This window comes from Thalassophryne amazonica, chromosome 6, assembly GCF_902500255.1.
Source record: "Thalassophryne amazonica chromosome 6, fThaAma1.1, whole genome shotgun sequence".
NCBI classification, from domain to species: Eukaryota; Metazoa; Chordata; class Actinopteri; order Batrachoidiformes; family Batrachoididae; genus Thalassophryne; species Thalassophryne amazonica.
This window is the reverse complement of record NC_047108.1, coordinates 126,996,062-127,019,534: the sequence shown is the minus strand read 5'-3', so window position 1 is coordinate 127,019,534 and position 23,473 is coordinate 126,996,062. Positions and strand designations below refer to the sequence as shown.

Sequence of the window (23,473 nt, the reverse complement as noted above, 5' to 3'; positions counted from 1 at the left end):
CTGCATGAGAGTTCATCTTGCATTTTTGGTGGTTTGACTTAACTGCAGGTTCCCTATAAAAATACTGCGCATAAATAACAACTTATTACTGGACGCTCAAAAATGTATTTAAGCAAAATTCATGAATTTTACCACTTGATCAAATAATTAAAAATATAAGATGTGCAGCGTCACACATTATTTACCGGATGAAAACACTTCAACCTTGTTAAATTGTTTAATAATGTGCAATCAACACGACATTCTGAAGTATAAAAAAAAGTTTGCATTTTAAGGAGTTTCACTATTCTATCATTAATGGTGAGCTTATTAAATAAAAATAGAAAAAATAAAGTAAAAATAAAAGATACACATTTGTAGCTGTACACTGGTGTGACAAATGCACAGCTGTTTTTTTTTGTCTTACAGTGACACATAAAATCAGCTGACAAATAGATGACGAGGAAACAGTCTTTAAGTGAAATTACCAACACATTTATTTATGTGCATTTATTCCATGTTTTTTGCCAAAAATGAAATGAAAGGGAAAGCATGAATGGATGCATTCCAAAGCTCCTGCATTCCATTGTTCTTCTAGTAACCTCAAATTCAATCTCATCTGACGGCATAAAGGCCGTTCCAACTGACTTTTTTGAACTTTAAAGATGGAGGAGGCTTCCTGTGACAATTCTTTTTTCGATATATCAGACTGTATAATAACACAAACTCCAAGGGGGGGTTAACAAAAACCACAGAGCAGCTACAACAGTCCGTTACTAACGGATGATCAGAAACGAACTGCTGCTCCATACAACATCTGTTAGGACTGTTTTTCTTGCTGCTTCAATGGGAGGGACAAAGAGACCAAGATTCAAGGAACAGGCACTCAAGAAGTAAATGTAGACACAATTAAGAGCTTTGGAATCCAGCCTATCGGCATAAACCGCCATCAGCTCACCCAGACACTGTGAGTGTAAGCAAATCAGGCTGAGCAGTCTGAACGTGTCAACTGCATGAAAACAAAGTTCATTTTGCTGCAGCTGTCAACATCTGTTTCACTGTTCAGTTTTCATCCGCCTCCAGGTTAATGTTGTTACCGAATTTGGCATAGAGCTGCACCTTCAAATCATCCAACATCTGCTGTATCGACGACACACGCCCCTCAAGGCCTTTGACCTCCTCATTCAGTGCTTCCTTTAGATCACAAAAACACAAATTACCAAATTATATAAATAAATAAACCCTACGCTGCCACAAGTAACATTTCAATAATACCATTTTAGATAAACAGCATGAAATCATGCTTTAATAGAGCCACATACAGGTGCTGGTCATATAATTAGAACATCTTGAAAAAGTTGATTTATTTCAGTAATTCCATTCAAAAAGTGAAACTTGTGTATTATATGAGCAAAGCGTCACTCGTGGTACAGGGCATCCTAAATAGGAAGTGCCAAAATTCTAAATCCACAGTAAAACAGGAAATGTTCAAATGTCAAACACTTCCTGGATTGACAGACAAGATCCCATGGAATCTCGTAGGAACTCAGTGGCAAGCTCACACTCAAACAGGAAGTGCCAAATTGGTGGGGAGTATGGGGGGCAGAGGCCCTCCAGAAGCTGAAAGGCAAAATAAGAAAAATGCTTAAAAATGCAGGGGGCCCACCCCCCAGAAGCTTAAAGGTTTTTGCCATGCTAATGCTCCCCTGAAGCATTTACTCAAAATAAAGTCTGAAGGACCTAAATGACATGGTGAGATGCTGACGAGCTTTGCTCGTTCATGTCCGTGACATATGCTTAGTATTCATTCATTACACACAGACTAAGATATTCCAAGTGTTTATTTCTTTTAATTTTGATGATTATAACTGACAACTAATGAAAATCCCAAATTCAGTATCTCAGAAAATTAGAATATCGTGAAAAGGTTGAATATTGAATACACTTGGTGTCAGACTCTAATCAGCTGATTAACTCCAAACACCTGCAAAGGTCTTTAACTGGTCTCTCAGTCTAGTTCTGTGGGTGACACAATCATGGGGAAGACTGCTGACTTGACATCTTGTCTGGGCTAAAGACAAAAAGGACTCTGGGCTGCTGCTGAGTGCTCCAAAGTTATGTTCTCTGATCAAAGTACATTTTGCATTTCCACACTCAGTGATGGTTTTGGTGCCATGTCATCTGCTGGTGTTGGTCCACTGTGTTTTCTGAGGTCCAAGGTCAACGCGGCCGTCTACCAGGAAGTTGTAGAGCACTTCATGCTTCCTGCTGCTGACCAACTTTATGGAGATGCAGATTTCATTTTCCAACAGGACCTGGCACCTGCACACAGCACCAAAGCTACCAGTACCTGGTTTAAGGACCATGGTATCCCAGTTCTTAATTGGCCAGCAAACTCACCTGACCTTTAACCCCACAGAAAATCTATGGGGTATTGTGAAGAGGAAGATGCCACACGCCAGACCCAACAATGCAGAAGAGCTGAAGGCCACTATCAGAGCAACCTGGGCTCTCATACCACCTGAGCAGTGCCACAGACTGATCGACTCCATGCCACGCCGCATTACTGCAGTCATTCAGGCAAAAGGAGCCCCGACTACGTACTGAGAGCTGGACATGGTCATACTGTTCATGTTAATACTTTTCAGTTGGCCACCATTTCTAAAAATCCTTTTTTTTTTTGCATTGGTCTTAAGTAATATTCTAATTTTCTGAGATACTGAATTTGGGATTTTCATTAGTTGTCAGTTATAATCATCAAAATTAAAAGAAATAAACATTTGAAATATATCAATCAGTCTGTGTTTAATGAATGAATATAATATACAAGTTTCACTTTTTGAATGGAATTACTGAAATAAATAAACTTTTTCATGATATTCTAATTATATGACCAGCACCTGTACACAGTGGAAATATTACAAGTATTTTAACCGCAATTTTAATAATTAATATTCATTTTGATATTAAGTATTATTTCTAAATTCTATAAATTGTATTTCATATATATGTCAAGCATTTATTAATATTAATTTTAATAGATTTTATATTAAAATTTATTTTATCTAATTTTATTTAATCGTAATTTAAATGGGGGTCAGTGGAGAAATTCACTAAGAAATCCAAGACCTAATAAAAATGAAAATTCTAATTAGCAGATGAGTTGATAAACAAAACTGCTGGATGACAAAGTGAACATTGTTGTGGGCTGAAGATAGTTGAAACTTTAAGACAATTGTCATGTGTCTGACCTGAAGCAAAAACAAACACAGGCCTCAGCCCCAACCAGTCCCAGCAGAAGACTGCCCCTCCCTGAGCCTGGTTCTGCTGGAGGTTTCTTCCTGTTAAAAGGGAGTTTTTCCTTCCCACTGTAGCCAAGTGCTTGCTCACAGGGGGTCGTTTTGACCGTTGGGGTTTTACATAATTATTGTATGGCCTTGCCTTACAATATAAAGCGCCTTGGGGCAACTGTTTGTTGTGATTTGGCGCTATATAAAAAAATTGACTGGACCGGAAACAATATACAGAACAACAGTATTTTAATACTTGGCTTTAAAGAGACTTATGGAGAATTTATCTCAACTCAAGACAAGTTCAATTTTATGTGGAAAAATAAGTATCATTACTTAAGTAGAGATGACAGTGTGAAAATAATGGCGGCGGGGGGTCTAAATGTTAACTTTCACCCAGTTAACTGTACAATCATGATAAAATATGGCAAAATTTGACGAGAAAAAGTGAGTTTTTGGTTTGATCTGCTGCCCGAACTTTGCCCAAGATTACTTTCTAAGATGTGAGTGATATTTCTGAACTTAGAAACATACTTAGAAACTAGTCTTACCCTCTAATTATGTTCCACTTAACATAAAACTAAAATGTGCAAAATTAAAAAAACAAAAAACCACAACCTGCATGGTAGCCCAAAGCTCACAAAATGTGCCATATGCCATTTGTGTGTTTTTGTAGCTGTTAAATAAATGTATGCAATATCAACAGTCACTCTAAATCACCTGTTCTTAGAAGCAGTCAGCTACTTTTGCACCAATTTGGCCTTGTTTGGATTTGGAAAATCCCAGCAATGTTTCTCAACCACCTGAAGAACATTCTCCTTTTGTTCTTCCTTGCTACTCAGAGCTGAACTGAAGGTTTCAATAAGTTCAACACCAGGTTCTCCCACATCATTCACTACTCTCAGATCAGCAAAAGTTGATGTTGCTTCAAGGTAACATTCAGAGCTAGGCCACACGCTGGGACCTAAAAGAAGGACCTCCTGGTTTACACTCAAGGCTGGCAACAACCTTGAGTGTAAACCAGGAATAGCACAGCAAGAGTGAGTAGCTCCTTGTAATCATCCCTTGGATAGAATTCTTTAGCCTGCTTCATAAAAAAATTAAAATCTCATTGTTCTGCAGTGGCGGCAACTCAGTGGCAACAATCTCATCTTCCATTCCAGTGACATACTGACCCCTGCCAATGTGCTTCCATGCAGATGAGAAACATTCAGAGTTTGATATTTGGACCAGTTGAGGAAGACAACAGTTCTTCAAACACCTTTGCCACAATTAACTCATGTAAGTGGTGCCTCCACTGCAAGCTCAGAAGCTAGCTGTTGAATTTGTCCTGCAGCACTGAGCTACCTTTTAAATATGACATAAAATGCTAATATTTTAACCAGACATTTACCTCATTAAGTGAAACAATTTTAGGCGGTGAGACAAAAATTAAAATTGGCACCCTAATGCTGATCTATTCAGTGGTTATCCCACTAGACAAAAAAAAAAAAAAAAAAAGAAGCAACAATACATTTTTTAAAGGTGCCCAACAAGATATTTTAAATACCAATATCAGCTACCATCTATTTTCTATGTAAAGATTTTGTGCCTTAAAAGTGTACTGTGTAGAGAATGAGACAACAACCTTTTTTGTCCTGTTTACATACTTGGTCTGGCTATGCATGCATGTTTTGTGTGCGACATGAAGAGATGGCAGTACGCACGCCTCAACCAAAGAAAAAAAGAAAGGAATGAAATAAATCACTTAAAGAGTCTAAAAATAACTATGGCCAAGAACTTTGTTAGGCTAGAATCCATATACATCTGGCTTTTCCTATGTAACGAGAAATTAGATGTGTTAAAAGGTTCCATCTGCTGATTCTGTGGTTTCATGGAGAAGCTTCGATTTGATCCTGAAATGTGGAGGTAACACAACACATACTGCAGTGGCAATAAATAAATCAATAAATTTAAAGTAAATTTGAGTGTGTTCAAGGATTAACCTCACTCCACCCCCCCCCCCAAAAAATATCACTGTTTAAGGAGAATACACCTAAAGTTTTATAATTCACAATGAATTACCTTTCTCATCCAGTTCCATCTAAGGTGAATAAAGTTCATTTAAAAATAATACAAAATGAGATTTACCGATGTAATGACTTCTTACATGGGATATTTAATTTGGATTTGAACATTTGTACTTTATGTAATTCATACACTTAAACCATGGAACATTTTTTCTCTTCTAAAGTTAACTATGACTTTCTGGGAACTCTTTTTAGAACTGGATAACCTTACAATAACCAAAATATCCCCATTTTAACACTTGAAAACAGTTTGATATTCAAATGGAAGACCAAAAAAATAAGAGCAAAATTTGGTAACTTTAATCATTTTGGTTAAGTGTTTCATAGCAGGGGTGGTGGCCAAGTGGTTAATGCACTTGGTTTCAGTTCAGAAGGTTCCGGGTTCAAATCCCACCCCTGCCACATTTCTCCATGTAATGTGGAGTTGCGTCAGGAAGGGCATCCGGCGTAAAACTTGTGCCAATTCAACATGCAGATCCACCTTGGATTTGCTGTGGCGACCCCAAGTGCAAACAAGGGAGCAGCCGAAGGGTTAAGGGTTTCATAAACAACTGGCATGTTAAACAAGCATTCTTGTTTTTTTGGCTGCATATCTAAAACACGATATAAAAACATGAAGTATTGCTAAGATAGAGAAAGAGAAAAAAGCCCAACAATGTCATGACTAAGTAAGTCCCTTCGGCTGCTCCCTTGTTTGCACTCACAATTTACAATAATTGTTTTAAAAAACGTAATCTGAGGTACTTCTTAAGTAATGTGTTTCACACAGTAAGCAACAGCTGAAATACGGACGTCTGTGACATAAGCCACAACAGCCATTTCAGGACTTCAGTTTGCCTTTTGCAAGGACATTTCCACATGCTTCAAATTGGGGATCATGGGACTATGTTTACTGTAAAGCATCAACTATAATTGAACTTGACAACGGGAATTAACAAATGATTACAATATGACTCTTTTAAATTTTGAAGAATGTACACAATACACATACCTTAGCAGCTTCCAACATCTCTTGTGTTTCTTCCTGGTTGTGACTGATAAAGACGTCACCAATTTGATAAGGAATTAATACAGAGTCGTCATCTAACAACATTAAGTCATCACTGGCGTCCTGGAGGTTCTGCAAGGATTTCTGCAGAGCATAATGTGTTGATGATTTGTTAATAATTAACCAACAATTAGTTGTATGACATCCAATCTATGCAACATTACTTAATGAGCCAGACACAGTAACACAATACACACACACACATATACTCGTACGTATATATATATATATATATATATATATATATATATATATATATACACACACACACACACACACACACACTTTCAAACACAAATGAAGATCTACTGCATGTTTGGTTCCATGATGCTGATGCTGTCAGACTTAAAACATGAAATAGCCATGCACATCATCTACAATATCACCACAGAGTGTGTGTCATAGCTTTTTGATGCTCTATTTTAGCACATGCGAGTCAAAAACTAAATCCTTTCCATTTCATCATCAAACGACACACCTTTTGCACAAGGTTAGAGTGTTAATCACTCATCCACAGCTCCACCCAAAGAAACAAAATGACAGTGGTGTCAAGGAAATCCTTTTTATGGTTTAATGCCTTGGCACTTTTATATACTGTATTGTCTTTATGTACATGCATTTTTTTTTAACCAAATAAATCAAATCACAAAAGTAGCTGATGATTTTTTTTTGTTGATTGACAAACTGAGTAGTGGTAACTGCAGCTTAAGTTTGTTTTGACAGATTTGTGGAATAGTTTACCAGGACAAATTAAAACTCCGGTAAGATCTGTTTTAAAGGTCAGATTAGGACAATTTTACTGGACTGACTTCTGGAAGAGGAACTTAACCCTTTTATTGCCTATTAACAAAATTTTAAGCACTGTTAAGCAGGTATTCCTATTTATTAGCAGGCATTTAGATTTATTTTTAAATGGTTTTTACAGTTTACCATTTTTTTGTATTATACACCAAATTTTAGCTCATCTCTTAACTATGTGTCTTTGTAATACTAATTTGCTTGAAATTTTTTAAATATCAATCAATCAATTTTTTTATATAGCGCCAAATCACAACAAACAGTTGCCCCAAGGCGCTTTATATTGTAAGGCAAGGCCATACAATAATTATGTAAAACCCCAACGGTCAAAACGACCCCCTGTGAGCAAGCACATGGCTACAGTGGGAAGGAAAAACTCCCTTTTAACAGGAAGAAACCTCCAGCAGAACCAGGCTCAGGGAGGGGCAGTCTTCTGCTGGGACTGGTTGGGGCTGAGGGGAGAGAACCAGGAAAAAGACATGCTGTGGAGGGGAGCAGAGATCGATCACTAATGATTAAATGCAGAGTGATGCATACAGAGCAAAAAGAGAAAAACACTCAGTGCATCATGGGAACCCCCCAGCAGTCTACGTCTATAGCAGCATAACTAAGGGATGGTTCAGGGTCACCTGATCCAGCCCTAACTATAAGCTTTAGCAAAAAGGAAAGTTTTAAGCCTAATCTTAAAAGTAGAGAGGGTGTCTGTCTCCCTGATCTGAATTGGGAGCTGGTTCCACAGGAGAGGAGCCTGAAAGCTGAAGGCTCTGCCTCCCATTCTACTCTTACAAACCCTAGGAACTACAAGTAAGCCTGCAGTCTGAGAGCGAAGCGCTCTATTGGGGTGATATGGTACTACGAGGTCCCTAAGATAAGATGGGACCTGATTATTCAAAACCTTATAAGTAAGAAGAAGAATTTTAAATTCTATTCTAGAATTAACAGGAAGCCAATGAAGAGAGGCCAATATGGGTGAGATATGCTCTCTCCTTCTAGTCCCCGTCAGTACTCTAGCTGCAGCATTTTGAATTAACTGAAGGCTTTTCAGGGAACTTTTAGGACAACCTGATAATAATGAATTACAATAGTACAGCCTAGAGGAAATAAATGCATGAATTAGTTTTTCAGCATCACTCTGAGACAAGACCTTTCTGATTTTACAGATATTGCGTAAATGCAAAAAAGCAGTCCTACATATTTGTTTAATATGCGCTTTGAATGACATATCCTGATCAAAAATGACTCCAAGATTTCTCACAGTATTACTAGAGGTCAGGGTAATGCCATCCACAGTAAGGATCTGGTTAGACACCATGTTTCTAAGATTTGTGGGGCCAAGTACAATAACTTCAGTTTTATCTGAGTTTAAAAGCAGGAAATTAGAGGTCATCCATGTCTTTATGTCTGTAAGACAATCCTGCAGTTTAGCTAATTGGTGTGTGTCCTCTGGCTTCATGGATAGATAAAGCTGGGTATCATCTGCGTAACAATGAAAATTTAAGCAATACCGTCTAATAATACTGCCTAAGGGAAGCATGTATAAAGTGAATAAAATTGGTCCTAGCACAGAACCTTGTGGAACTCCATAATTAACTTTAGTCTGTGAAGAAGATTCCCCATTTACATGAACAAATTGTAATCTATTAGACAAATATGATTCAAACCACCGCAGCGCAGTGCCTTTAATACCTATGGCAAATATTGCCATAATTGCTTACTTACCTTGCGTTCTGCTGTTGCTGACTGCATGCTTTTGGTTTTTTGTTTTATGTATGGACCATAATGGAAATAAGCGTTTTCACTTCATTGTGTTATCCATGTATTCTTTGATGCCCATACATCGATATGTGCATATTGAATTGAACAAAAAAAATGCAATCAATTGTTTCACAGAAAAAAAATTCCATCTAACGCTTACTTTCTTTGTCTCAATCTCATCTTTGAGCTCCCTCATTCGACTGTTGTTCCTGGCGAATTTGTTTATCTTCTGCTGATCTTCATAAGTAACTTTAACATCTTCAACTGCCTGCAAACAAAAGAAAAAAAATAAATGATAGTTAGTGTTTGACACGAGATCACAAAACAAAGCGACTCTGCTGTTTGATTTCGCTCCAACAGATGAAAGTTTGACTGGAACAGCCGTGACATTCATTTATTCAGTCATCGGGCTTCGTTTGGACAAATTTTATAATCCGGATTCAAATCTCCGCCGGTAATTCAGATTCGGATGTTAGCAAGTAACGCTACTTTCAGCACGAGGATACCGACTGACAATTGTAGCTTTTCGTTTTAACATATTCATATGTATCCTTTTTGTAAGTGCAAACCTCTAAATTAATAGACGAGATCGTGTCTCAAACATGAAACAAGACATTATTGTTGTTTTTATTATATATATATATATAAATTTAACTCACCACCGACGCCTTTATGTTGGCAGCCATCTTTTTCGTCTTCTTTTCTTCTCAACCGGCTCCTCATTCAACACTCTGTTGCATTACCGCCCCCTATGGGGGAATCATTAAATCCCCACAGCTCACAGAGAAATCAGCCAACACAGATGCGTTATATATATATATATATATATATATATATATATATATATATATATATATATATATATATATATATATATATATATATATATATATATATCCTGTCAGGGTGTACCCTGCTTCACACCCTATGACTGCTGGGACTGGCTCCAGCCCCCCGTGACCCTTAAATGGATTATATTTATATAGCACTTTTCCATCTGCATCAGAAGCTCAAAGCTCTTTACAATGATGCCTCACATTCACCCATTCACACTCACACACAGATGTCAGGGTGCTGCCATGCAGGGCACTCACTCACTACACAAAGGGAGCAACTTGGGGATTAAGGATCTTAGTGATTTTCCATTCAGGCTGGGTTTTGAAATGATGATCCTCTGGTCTGAATCCCAACGCTTAACAACTAGACCACCACCCTTGATTGGAGTAAGCAGTTGAAAATAATATATATATATATATATATATATATATATATATATATATATATATATATATATATATATATATATATATATATATATATATATATACATACACACACACACATACAGAGAGCTGGATTTATATAAATGCTCAAGTGACAAGTGCAAATTAGACTAATATTTACACACACAGGACAACCAAAACATTACTATTATAACAAATATTATATGCCAACTTTACTTAGGGCCAGATTCACTTTTAAAAAAGAAAGATTTTGTGTGTGTGAATATACTGGCCGTACATGACAACACAAAGACAGCTGCTTCCGATCAAGAAATTTCAGTAGACCACGAGTACAATAAATAAATCACTGTAAATAAAGGCATGCACTTTTATCACTAATAATAAACTACGGAATTCTGAATCTGAAAAGTAGTCACACATTTTACTTATTTGTATTGTTTTGAAATATGTGATATGTAGCAGCTTTAGTTCATCTGTGACTCAAACACTAATTTTAAAGTTGATTAATTTTGGCCAGCAGGGGGCGCTACTGAAAACTTAAAAGCTTTTACCATGATTCAATTTATTTTATTTATATAACTCCAAATCACAACAAAGTCGCCTCAAGGTGCTTCACATAAGTAAGGTCTAACCTTACCAACCCATGACCTCAGTGTTACGTCTCTCATGTGATAAAAGGCAACCAGAATGATGAGAGTCGTCTCCATCAGAGGCTTGCGACATTATGGGGTAAGAAGAAGAAGGAGAATTAACTCCTAGAGGAATGGAGACACATACGAGGGGATATCAAAAAGTTTTAAAGCTCAAACAGAAAGAGCAACATATTTGGATTTATAATGTTTTATTTTACAACATAGTCCCCTTCCAACTCCATAGACTTGTTCCATCTAGTTTGACATCATTGATACCTGATTGGTAGAACTCAACATCTTGGTGCCCTAACCAGCCCTCAGCTGCAGCAGTCAGCTCATTGTCATCCTCAGATCTCTGGCCCCGAAGGTATTTTTTCAGTCTGGGAATGAGGTGGAAGTCGCTAGGGCGAGGTCTGGAGAATAGGGTGGGTGAGGAAGAAGTTCATAGCCACACTCATGCACAGTGTCCATGGCAACCCGCCTGATGTCTCTTCCACACAGTGTTATGACTCAACAATTGAAGTGAGCAATATGATCCTACATGAAATAAGTAGATCAGGTGTGATGCATTGTAATATCTGACTGGGAAAAATATGCCAGGCTCCAAACTTTTTGACATCCCCTCATATTTGTGCCAGTGCCCATTTACAGTTTGATAGACTATGAAAAGGGAGATTAAGTGTTTTGTCCAAGGACACACACACAGGAAGCATGAGCAGGACTCACACCAAGGTCTACACCTTAGTAAGTCAGCTCCTTATCCACTGAGCTACCTAGTACGTACCTACTCTGTGGGGTAAGAATATTACCACATGAGACAAAAGGTAGACTTATCTTACAGGTGTAAAGAAAGAGATAAAAGAAAATATTATGAGACAAGATTCAGCGCACCACTGAAATGATCTCAGCTCTTCTCCTCTGTCCATTACATTTTGCATTATCTCATAAACAGACACACAGATGGCTGTGATCACATGAAATGCACCTTCTTCTGTGTGTAGCCTATTGCCACCTAGTGAAATGAAGGAAATGGGCATAACTGCAAAAAAAAAAAAAAAAAGACTGAATTTAACCATTTATTTTCAATGAAGAACCACTTGTGGCTGCTGATGGTGCAGCTGCTTTTTAACATGACAACACGTGTGTAAAGTGACATCAAATATGCACCCAACAGACACCCAAAGAGACACCATGAACAGATTCAATCAATTTGAACAACAATTGAGAATATAACCACTTTTAAGTTTGCAATCAATTCCAGAAGTGTGGACAGTTTAGCCTCAAATTCTTTGACGAATCAACCGGAACTTCTACTATGTAAATATTTCCACAGCAAACAGTACTGCACCCAAGTTCAAATATTGACTATAAAGCTAGAGAGTAATTATTCTTATTTAACCTCTGTGCAGGGGACAGACTGGTAATTACTTTCACACAATACACATAAATGAGAAGTGCCAAGAAAATCATGTATGTTTTTAATGTATGTTGATAAGCAGTTTTTGTTCAGCTGCACATAAAAATCAATGGCCTTTGTGTGAGTTTCATACTATTACGAATCGAGTAGGCTATCGTGCGTTGGTACGTCATGAACACATCGCTCGAGGGTGTTTCAGCTGCAGTTGGTCTCCAACTCAAAAGTGCACAATCCAGCCAGGAGAATCCAACTCCCACCTCAATGTGCACGCTGCAGTCTACAATGGCACATTGTTTTCATGCATTCCAAGTCTCGTCATAATGAATTCATGAATATGACACAATTCGGAATTTATTTTAAAGCATATTCTTATTTCTCTTTGTGCATGGGGAAGAATACATGTGGTTAAACTGATTTGTATAAAGTGGCACTTTGTTTGGCCTAATGGTGATTAGGAACGAGTTTGAATGACTATTTATTGACATGAACAACAAAGATGACAGCATTAAAAAACTGAAATCTCCTGATGAACGAAGGTTTATCAGATGGGACTTTACATCACAATACACTGACATGCCTTCAAAGAGAATTCACTTTGATTATGCAAAGATCTCTTCATGCAGATGATTTCATTCCAGACGTATTTGTGCACCTTGATTGGCCGTGTAACTTAAACAGGGTTTTCCCATCAGATATCTTGGCACAGACACTCATTTTGATCACATTTCAACCCTCTTATGATCATTTTAATCGGATTCTTAGACTAAATGTCTTGAAAACTCCCTTCATCAAAATAATTGTGGTTATATGCCAAATAGTTCAAATATAATTTTGTTTTGGTAACGTGGAAGCGAGCCAGATCAATATCCTTCACAGACATCCGGCCTCTGCACAGCTCCACTTGCAAACAAAGTTGTGATGTGTCGTCTTATCATGATTAGATAATTTCTCGCTAAGATTTTGGGTGAATTCATCAGGACAGCAGATGAGTGAATCATTCGATGATTTATTTGCACAGTACACACTCTTTGGTAACAGGCTTGATGAGGAAATCCAATTTTCAGAAGGGTCCCGCCCATTTATAAGCACACATAGCTGACTGTTAAATAGCCTATATACACAACTGGGCAGGAACATCAAGTCTGTTTTTCTGACAGAGTGGCCATCGTGTTCAGTTTGATTTTCTTGGAAGAAGAAAATCATTCGCAGAACCAACACAAGGAAGGTATTTGAATAATATTAATATTAATACCAAATTGCATATTAAATGAGCTGTGCAAATTCTATTACGTAATCACTTACTGTTTATGGTACAGCTACTTATGTTTTACATTGGAACGCATTATCATTTCAATATATTTTTCACTGCTCCTGTTTTTGTTTTTATTAGATTTCTACTGCAAAATCTGCGTGTTCCTCATCTGGGACAACTATGGGAAATGAGCAGTCCAGTGAAGATGTTCCTCAGGTAGAACTATAGAAATTGCACAATAAACCTGTAATGTAACACCTGAATACCTGCATTTTAATAGCTTTGGTTATGACTCAGAATTTGTTTAAAATTCACAGGATATAAGTAGATTTTATTTATTAGTGCAAAATATTGAGGACAAAATGTTACCACTGAAAGGCATCAGAGGGTAGATGATACTCTGTGCGCGCTACACACACCACAATATAAATTTAAAAGTAAATATACATTTGTCTGTAATGGTATGTTTGATTACATACAATTTCATCATATGACTTCTGTGTGATGTCATTATGAAGCCATTCACACCAATCAATTACAAATATTTTCCTGATCAATTGCTCTAGATCTTCCAAATAGCTTGTTGGTTGTTGAGATAAACAAAAAAATAGGTGTTTTTCAGACCATGATTTCCTTGACCTTTGACCAAACTACTCCAAAATCTAACCACTAATAGATATCTAACCAAACCATATTCCCACTAAGTTTGAAGGAAATCCGTCCAGTTGTTTTTCAGTTATTTTGTCCTCCAACACACAGACAAGCACATGCCAGTGAAAACAATATCCTATCACTGTTTTGACAATGTGCAGGATAACTATAGGTTTGCTCAGGTGTCTTTTTTTGCAGTAAAATCCCAGGTTTCTCTCAGCAGTTTTTTGAAGGCTGTAGACCTGACATAGGGTGGTGTTCTTTGTTTTTCATGTTATTGACTTACAGAATGGGACACTCCTTCTGAAGCAGGAAAATGGAGAGGTGAACAGCGGCTCTGTACACATCATATCACATGGAAAGGACACTGATGGTGAGCATCTTTGTCTACCGATTAGGGCTGGGCGATATGACCTAAAATTCATATTGCAGTAAGGGTATATATATCACGATATAAACTTAAGTGTAAAAGTTATAATGAAAGTGTTTCTGAATGGGTTATGCAGTCCCTAAGAAAAGCTAAGTTGACAAAAAAAAAAAACATCAACAAAAAACAAAACAAAAACAGATACATTTATTGTGCAGACTATAGCGACAATTTGGCAGAAGGTACATCTAAAATGCAAACCTAGATTTGCTCTTTTGAAGAAAGAATTAAATACATTTATTTGTTGTTGGTTCAGTAGCTGTTTCATCTCTAGAACATTAGATGGCACACCTGCTCTGAATACATGAATAGTTTTCAGGACAGAGGCATTTCTTCATTTCCAAAATGCAACAAGAAACCCAATAAATAAATAAAAAGTGCTTAATTTACTCATATTTGAAATCAGTCTGGGTAAATCGTCATTCCCTGGCCGATTCTTGTCTTTCTGCACCCAGGTAAAAAAAAAAAAAAAAATCCATGTGCCATTTAATGTGGTGCTTTCACAAATGTTTAATCCAGGTCAAGATAGAGCATCGCCTCCACCCGGAGCATCCACTGAGATCAGAGCTCGAAATAGTACGTATATGTGCTAGTTTGTGCACGTATTATTTGACAGTGCACGTAATTTTATACTGCACTTGCACTTTATCCAAGTTTTATCAACTATAAGCACCAGTAGAATGAACCAATAAAGGAATAAATAAGGGAAAAAAACAATTTCCAGTGTGCTGTCTTCATCTTCCCTGTGTTTTATGACTCACACACGGAGCGAGTTGCTGTGACAATTCGTTCACGCGCGCATGTGAAAAAAAACTGTCTGCCACTGCTGCTGCTGCTGCTCTTCCCTCAAGCTCTGTCATAAGCCCCTTTCACATCGGGGGTGCTCCCAGTTGCTTCCTGTGGTGTCATGACGATGCAGGAATATCTGCGTCAGGTGCGCGCAGCAAGGGGCAGAGATTAGGTGAGAACGCAGCCTGCAGGTTCTCTGCACAGAGAAGTCAGAGTGCACAGTTTGGCTGCAGACAGACTGTGCACTCTGACTTATCTTCCAGTTTATATTTGTTCTTGTGCTGAGCTGCAGGTCTGCGCTCTGAGTTCTGTTCTAGTTTATTGTTATAGTTTATCTTTCCTCTTTTGACTGTGAGATGCACGCACACGCGCGCAAACGAACCGTCCATGAGTAATAGATGTCTGGAGTTATACTTCATGTGGACATGTCCTGTGTCTGGCAATCAGTCTGTGAGCAGGACTTCTGTCCTTTTTTTTTAACACTGTGATGAGAGAGTTTGAGGGAAGAACAAGGAACTAACTGCCTGCAGCCAGACAGTTTTTTTTTCTTTCTTTTAAGTGTTCACATGTGTGCGAGTGAACGAATCGTCCGTCAGTGGACTGGAGATGCCCGGACTTTTTAATGCACGCGGACATGTCCTGTCTCTGGCAATCAGTCTGTGAGCAGGACATTTATGGATTTTATTTAAACACTTTTGTGAGAGAAGAAGAGTGAGGAGCAGCAGCTGCAATCAGCATTTTTTTTCTGTGCTCTTTTTTAGCGTGTAGTTTTACTGCATTTTGTACACGGTATGAAAACAATCCTGCATAATTTATACTTCAGGCGTGTAGTTGTGAGGACTGTTGTGATTTGATGCTTCAAACAAGTAAGGTCTAACCTTACTAACCCCCAGAGCAACAGTGGTAAGAAAAAAAAACTCCCTCTGAGGAAGAAACCTCAAGCAGACCAGACTCAAAGGGGTGACCCTCTGCTTGGGCCATGCTACAGACATAAATTACAGAACAATTCACAAAATGAATGTACAGGAAATGCTGTTGGTGCACAGGACAGGAGGGTCTGCAGCACAAATACCACACCCATCTCTGGATGGAGCTGCACCTTAAACAGAGAGAAAAAACAGAATCAGGCATCAGAAAGACAAAAAATATTGTATAATTTGTCAGCATTAAACAACAAGAAAAACAGAAGAAATATTAAGGTGATCACCAGCCACTAGCCCTAAACTTCCCTAAAAGACCCAGATTTTTGGTAATAAAAAAAATTTAAAATTAGTAAAAAGCACAGTAACATACTATACCAGTATGCTGCCATACGAAAGGGAAAATAAGTGCGTCTTAAGTCTCGACTTGAAAGTCTCCACAGAATCTGTTTTAATAACGCAGGGAGATCATTCCACAGAACAGGGGCACGATAAGAGAAAGCTCTATGACCTGCAGACTTCTTATTCACCCTAGGAACACAAAGTAGTCCTGCACCCTGAGAACGCAAAGCCCGGGCCGGTACATAAGGTTTAATTAAGTCAGCTAGGTAGGGAGGTGCCAGTCTGTGAACAATTTTATAGACTAGTAGCAGAACCTTAAAATCTGATCTCACTGGGACAGGAAGCCAGTGAAGAGACACCAAAATGGGTGTAATGTGGTCGAACTTTCTGCTTCCTGTCAAACGTCTGGCTGCAGCATTTTGAACCAACTCGAGACCCCTATTGCTAGACTGCAGTAAACCAGAAAATAGAACAATGCAGTAGTCCAATCTAGAAGAGATAAACGCATGGATCAGGGTCTCAGCATCAGCCATAGACAGGATGGGGCGAATCTTCACTATATTTTGCAGGTGGAAGAAAGCAGTCCTCATAATATTTCTAATGTGGAGGTCAAAAGACAATGCAGGATCAAAAATTACCCCAAGGTTCCTCACTTTGTCAGTGTGATGTATGACACACGAGCCAAGGCTGAGCGTTAACTGGTCAAATTGATGTCGATGTCTCACTGGACCAAGAACCATCATTTCAGTCTTATCAGAGTTTAAAAGTAGGACGTTTCTAGACATCCAACTTCTCACTGATGTTGTGTGTTGGGGGGTGTGGCTGGATGTTTTGGTGTTCTTTTCTTTTCTTTGCTCTCCAGGTGGCATGAGAACTGATTTGTGTGTGGAGAAGGTGCTGGCTGAAAAATCCTCACCCTCATCAACATCATGTGTAGCACCTGTGACTGGTGCTCACATGCAACCTTAAAGACTTTCAGCTGAAGCAGATAATTGGATGGCGTTCTGCATTTAAGTCATGTGTGATTCAAGCAGAACTGCCGGGAACTCGACCTTGTGATGTCCGTTTGTGAGACGCTGCGGACTGCGCCTGGGTTTGACACATCGAGCCCGTGAAGCAGGGAAGGGTGAGGACACTTGCTGTCAGCACACATTAAAGGTGATTAAGTGTCCGACTAATTGTTGATAGTAACTTGGTGTTTTGTTACGCAGTATACTGGAATTGTGATGAGAATTGTGCAGTTTGCTTCTCACTGCTGTGGCGTGCAGGATAAGTGATCCTCCACTTGTTGTGAGAAGCTGCTCATTTGCATAAAGTTAAAAAATACAGACCTGAATGTGTTGCTGATAGCGTGTGTCTTTTGAAAGATATTGTTGTAACTGTTGACTTACCTCACCTCTTCTTTCCTTCACAGAGAGTCAGTTTGTTGTGTCCACCTGGGGGGTGTTTGTCTGGTGGTAGTGGGTCCAGGAACGCCGGGCTTCTATCCTTTTGGGCGCTTAAGAGCGCGCCAACAGTCACTCCACCAGAAGGACGTTGTTTCAGTTTTGTACACATTATTATGCACAGGTGAAAAATAAATTGTTTCTGTTGTTGGAACCGCTTTCTGGTTATTTTTAGCGCTGGGTTCTGTCTGACGCAGGTCCGCTCCTCAACTCGCGTCAACACATAACAGTAGTTCCCGGCCATTCCATAATGGACCCAGCGGCAGAAGCGGTTCCTTTTGCTGAAAAAGTTCAAGAACACTTGGAGAAAATATGGGAGCAATTACAGCATCTCGCAAACCAAATTAAACAAACAGACGACCGTGTTACGGAGCTTGCAGCGCAAGCCGTTCCGCTTCCTGCTGCTCCAGCTGCGGCATCATCGATACTAGTGCAGATAACTCCGTCACCCAGAGATTCGGCATCCGAACCGATTGTTTGTCGTCTGGAGCCTTGTGCGGTGATGCAATGTTCTCTGGTTTCTGCTCAGTCAGGTTGGAGCGCCGCAGCTTTACGAGGAGTGTTTGTAGATGGGTTAAATGAGTCATTAAAAGACGAGCCGGCAGTCCGTGATGAGCCAAACGATTTAGATGAGCTAATATCGTTGGTGATTCGTCTAGATGATCGGATGAAGACAAGAGAGGGCGCCCATCAGAGCGGGTTTTTTCGTCTCGGGGCTTTCCCCGACACAGATCTGGGCCGCCTCTTCTTCGCCCCACTGAAGCTCCTCCGACGGGACCTCTGGCTCCTCCTGTTGACGAGCCCATGCAGCTCGGACCAGCAGAGATCACTGTATTGCCCCGACATAGAAACGTCAAGAGGAATAATGGTGACGTATCTACAAGTGTTCTGGGACAGGCAAAATAACACAAAAAAAAAAAAAAAAATCTAGCACGAGTAAATGTTTTGTTTTTTTTTTAAATAGGGGTTATAATTGTATGGGGAGTCAGAGGCGTATCTGGTGGAGTGATTGTTAGGCGGTTAGAAGTCCGCCTGGGCTTACTTAATTGTTAATTTTTATGTGTTTTTAGGTATTTCTGTTTGGGTTGTTGGGTCGTTTTATTTTGATGTTTTTTATTTCTCTACATCCCTAACCCCAACCTCACTTGCCCCAAGACCGTTTGTCTTGTGGGTTGTGGGGTGGTGCAGGTTGGTCACGCTGAGCATTCTCAGAAGACCTCTGCACCTAGGGGGGGGGGGGGGTGTTAGAGGCGTTTTTCTTGGTTTGGTTAGGGCCCGGTTCCACTCCAGCCTCGGTGAGCCTTTGTACCGTTCGTCATTGGTGTGGTGCAGCGGAGACTTACCTCAGTCGGAGGGGTGGGCCGATCTGTTGCCGTTCGCCATTTCCGTAGTTCCACCCCTCCCGAGAGGCTGGGGTATGGTCGAGTTGGGGCACCGGACGTATTTCCGGTTCTCCGCTGCGCCTTGGGGTTGGATCTGGGTTAGTTTTTTCCTGTTCCCTTCTCCAGCTTAATGTTTTGAGCCGTTCGCCAAAGTTGAGCCGCCGAGGGGCTCTGGGAGGGACCCGGGGTCTTTCGGGGTGCCGGGGAGGGTAACAGGGTTTACGGTCGTTTTATATCCCCCCGGGGTTGTTTTTGGTAGTCCTCCGGGGGTTGATTTTTGATTTTGTTCTGTTTCCTTCCAGGTTCCACCTCCAGGGTTGATGGGACGGTCCTCTGGGGGGGAATTGGCTTGGGGCCAACTAGCCAAGTGTGACCGGGTCTGGGGATCCGGGGTTGTGGGGAGGGTACCTCCTGGGGTTGATGGTACGGTCCCCTGGGGGGCGCCGTTTTGCTCCATGTACACCTGGGGACCTTTGTGGGATTATGGTTCTGGCTGTTCCTCCTGGAACTGGTGATGAAGGCCTTCTGGGGGGGGTTGGGCTCTGCAGGTCATTCTGGGGGGGTTGTTTGTTATTTTTCTTTTATGCATTTATGTTTGTATTGTGTTTGTGGGGGTGTGTTGGGTTTTTGCGTTTGGGAGTTTTTCTTTTCTTCCCGGGGTTTGATGGGACGGTCCCCTGGGGAGGTTTTGGGTGGGTTTTATGTTTTGTGTTGGTGTGTTGAATTGTACTGGGGAATGTTTTGGGGCTTTTGTTGATTCCAGCCGGCCTTCCAGCTGTGGTGCCTGTCCTGCTGTCTGTGGTGGACCTTAGGAGCGTGGTGCCGTCTGCTTCCTGACGTGGACCCCGGAGGGAGGTGCTGTTCTCGGGCCTGGTCTGTTCGGTCGCCAGGAGGCTTCCCGTTGATGGGGGGTACTGTTGTGTGTTGGGGGGTGTGGCTGGATGTTTTGGTGTTCTTTTCTTTTCTTTGCTCTTCAGGTGGCATGAGAACTGATTTGTCTGTGGAGAAGGTGCTGGCTGAAGAATCCTCACCCTCATCAACATCATGTGTAGCACCTGTGACTGGTGCTCACATGCAACCTTAAAGACTTTCAGCTGAAGCAGTTAATTGGATGGCGTTCTGCATTTAAGGCATGTGTGATTCAAGCAAAACTGCCGGGAACTCGACCTTGTGATGTCTGTTTGTGAGACGCTGAGGACCGCGCCTGGGTTTGACACATCAAGCCCGTGAAGCAAGGAAGGGTGAGGACACTTGCTGTCAGCACACATTAAAGGTGATTAAGTGTTCGACTAATTGTTAATAGTAACTTGGTGTTTTGTTACGCAGTATACTGGAATTGTGATGAGAATTGTGCAGTTTGCTTCTCACTGCTGTGGCGTGCAGGATAAGTGATCCTCCACTTGTTGTGAGAAGCTGCTCATTTGCATAAAGTTAAAAAATACAGACCTGAATGTGTTGCTGATAGCGTGTGTCTTTTGAAAGACATTGTTGTAACTGCTGACTTACCTCACCTCTTCTTTGCTTCACAGACAGTCAGTTTGTCGTGTCCACCTGGGGGGTGTTTGTCTGGTGGTAGTGGGTCCAGGAACGCCGGGCTTCTATCCTTTTGGGCGCTTAAGAGCGTGCCAACAGTCACTCCACCAGAAGGACATTCTTTTAGTTTTGTACACATTATTATGCACAGGTGAAAAATAAATTGTTTCTGTTGTTGGAACCGCTTTCTGGTTATTTTTAGTGCTGGGTTCTGTCTGACGCAGGTCCGCTCCTCAACTCGCGTCGACACATAACTGATGCAAGGCAATTTTCTAAGGATTTTATGTGAATGAGATTACCAGCAGTTACTGGCATGTATAACTGAGTATCATCAGCATAGTAGTGAAAAGTAATCCCAAAACGCTGTAATATGTGCCCAAGGGGTACTATATAAAGGGAGAAAAGCAGGGACTCCTGTGGAACCCCAAATTTCATGTCACTAAGGTTAGAGGTTTGTTATTGTACAAAACACAGTGAGAACGACTGGTCAAGTGTGACGTCAGCCATGCAAGGGCACTCCCAGTAATCCCAAAATGATTTTCTTTCCAATCGAGCAGAATATGATGATCCACTGTATCAAATGCAGCACTGAGATCTAACAGCAACAGAACCGTAGTGGTGTCCGAATCCACTGTAAGCAGACGATCATTCACCACTTTAGTGAGAGCCGTCTCTGTGGAATGATATTTTCTAAAAGCAGACTGCAGTGGCTCAAAGAGATTATTCTCAGTAAGATAGTCTACAAGCTGCTGTGACACCACTTTTTCCAGAATTTTAGAGAAAAATGATAGATTTGATATTGGCCGATAGTTTTTCAATACACTAGGGTCAAGATTAGGTTTCTTAAGTAATGGTTTAATCACTGCAGATCTGAAACATTTAGGAACAGATCCAGAAGTTAAAGAAAGATTAATAATTTCCAGCACAGTCGGCCCAAGAGTGGGCCACAGGTCCTTAAACAGTTTTGTTGGTATAGGATCAAATAAACAGGTTGTGCTTTTTGTTGACGTTACGAGTTTTGTCAGCATGCCTAGTGAGATACTATCAAATTCTGTAAATCTAGGTAATACCTCAGTAATGACGCCCACCTCAATAGCGTGGTGTAGTGGCTGGATTAAGGCATGCTGGGATATGTTTAACCTAATGTCTTCTGTTTTTTTCCTCAAAATAATCCAGGAAATCTTGTGCTGTAAAAGGAGAGCGAACTACAGGTGGTTGTCCAAGAATAAGTGTTGCCACCGTGTCGAACAAGAACTTTGAGTTATGCTTGTTTTTGTTGATCAAATCAGAGTAGTAAGTCCACTTTGTAGCCAGTAATGCATGCTTATAGTCTAAGATAGCATCACGCCACACAAGGTGGAATACTTCTAATTTTGAACTATGCCATTTCCATTCTAGACCTCTTGCCTTATGCTTGAGGTCACGCAGATAATCAATGAACCAAGGTGACTGTGTTTTGGGGGGTGCGGTTTTAACAAAGGTGGCGCAATCATGTAGAATGCAGTTTTGAGCTCTGAGTTTAAACTATCCACAAGTTTCTTATGTTACATTATAACCCACGTGTGCTTTGTTTTATATATCCTGTAGATATACATGTTAGTAACTACCACAGCTGATATTTACATGTGCATGCTCGATTGGTATCCAAGTAAGTCAAGTCCGGTCAACTGTTGACTTGTTTAGTTCCCTGCAGAGGTACACCATGACCTGGATGACTGTGAGTCTCCACAGACATGTTGGATTAGTCTTGTGCACTTTGATAATACTCTCTAAACACAGCGCTTGGGTCTTCAGTTGTACAATGTAAACTAGAGGCGTATTCCCACACATGGTTGAGGTACACATATTTGAGCTGTCATCATGTGGCTTGTGCCCATGTGATTCTAACGAGAACACTGCAGGATTCCCACTGGCATTTCAGTTTGTTTAAGTGTCAATGTTGATATTGTTGTGAATTTAGTACAGTGTAAAGGTGCACTAACACTTGCATGACTTTGATGCACACACTTGCACGACATGTGTTGTGCAGGAGAGTAAACTCATCTTTAAAGGGCGCAGATTGAACGTGAGAGGGCCGCCGGTGCATGCAACTGTGCAAATAGAATTTGGAAATGTTCAAAAAAATCTTTCATGCATACATGTTGTGCAGTGTGGTGCGATCAGCTCGCCAACACTACATGCAGCTCATGACAATCTAAACATGACCAATAATTACCTTTTAAGACAGCTCCAAATGCTTTCTCCAGCTCGCGTGAATGGCTGCTGCTGGAGCGCTCCTCTGTGATCCAGGAAGCGATTAGCCAATTTGCAGAGAAAACAGGCGTCCAGCAGGGAACACAGCAGCTTGTCACGACGAGATGCGTGCAAGTGCGTAGATCAAAATTGTGCAAGTGCCAGCACGCCTTAACCTCTCCCACCCCATTTTTTACTTCATAGTGCAAATTGGGTATGCAAGGAATGTAATGTTGCTTGTAAAGCAAATCCCAATAATCAGATATTT

General features: G+C 40.3%; 1 protein-coding gene across 1 annotated transcript; it reads right to left on the bottom strand.

Moving 5' to 3' along the window:
* Positions 1-1,008: 1,008 nt before the first annotated feature.
* On the bottom strand, positions 1,009-9,703 carry pfdn4 (prefoldin subunit 4). The gene is made up of 4 exons (XM_034173405.1): positions 9,599-9,703; positions 9,100-9,207; positions 6,330-6,470; positions 1,009-1,173 (listed from the first exon to the last, which is right to left on the bottom strand). Exons 1-4 carry the CDS (start codon positions 9,623-9,625, stop codon positions 1,042-1,044), a joined length of 408 nt encoding a protein of 135 aa, XP_034029296.1. The 5' UTR covers positions 9,626-9,703; the 3' UTR covers positions 1,009-1,041.
* Between the last annotated feature and the right edge of the window lie 13,770 nt (positions 9,704-23,473).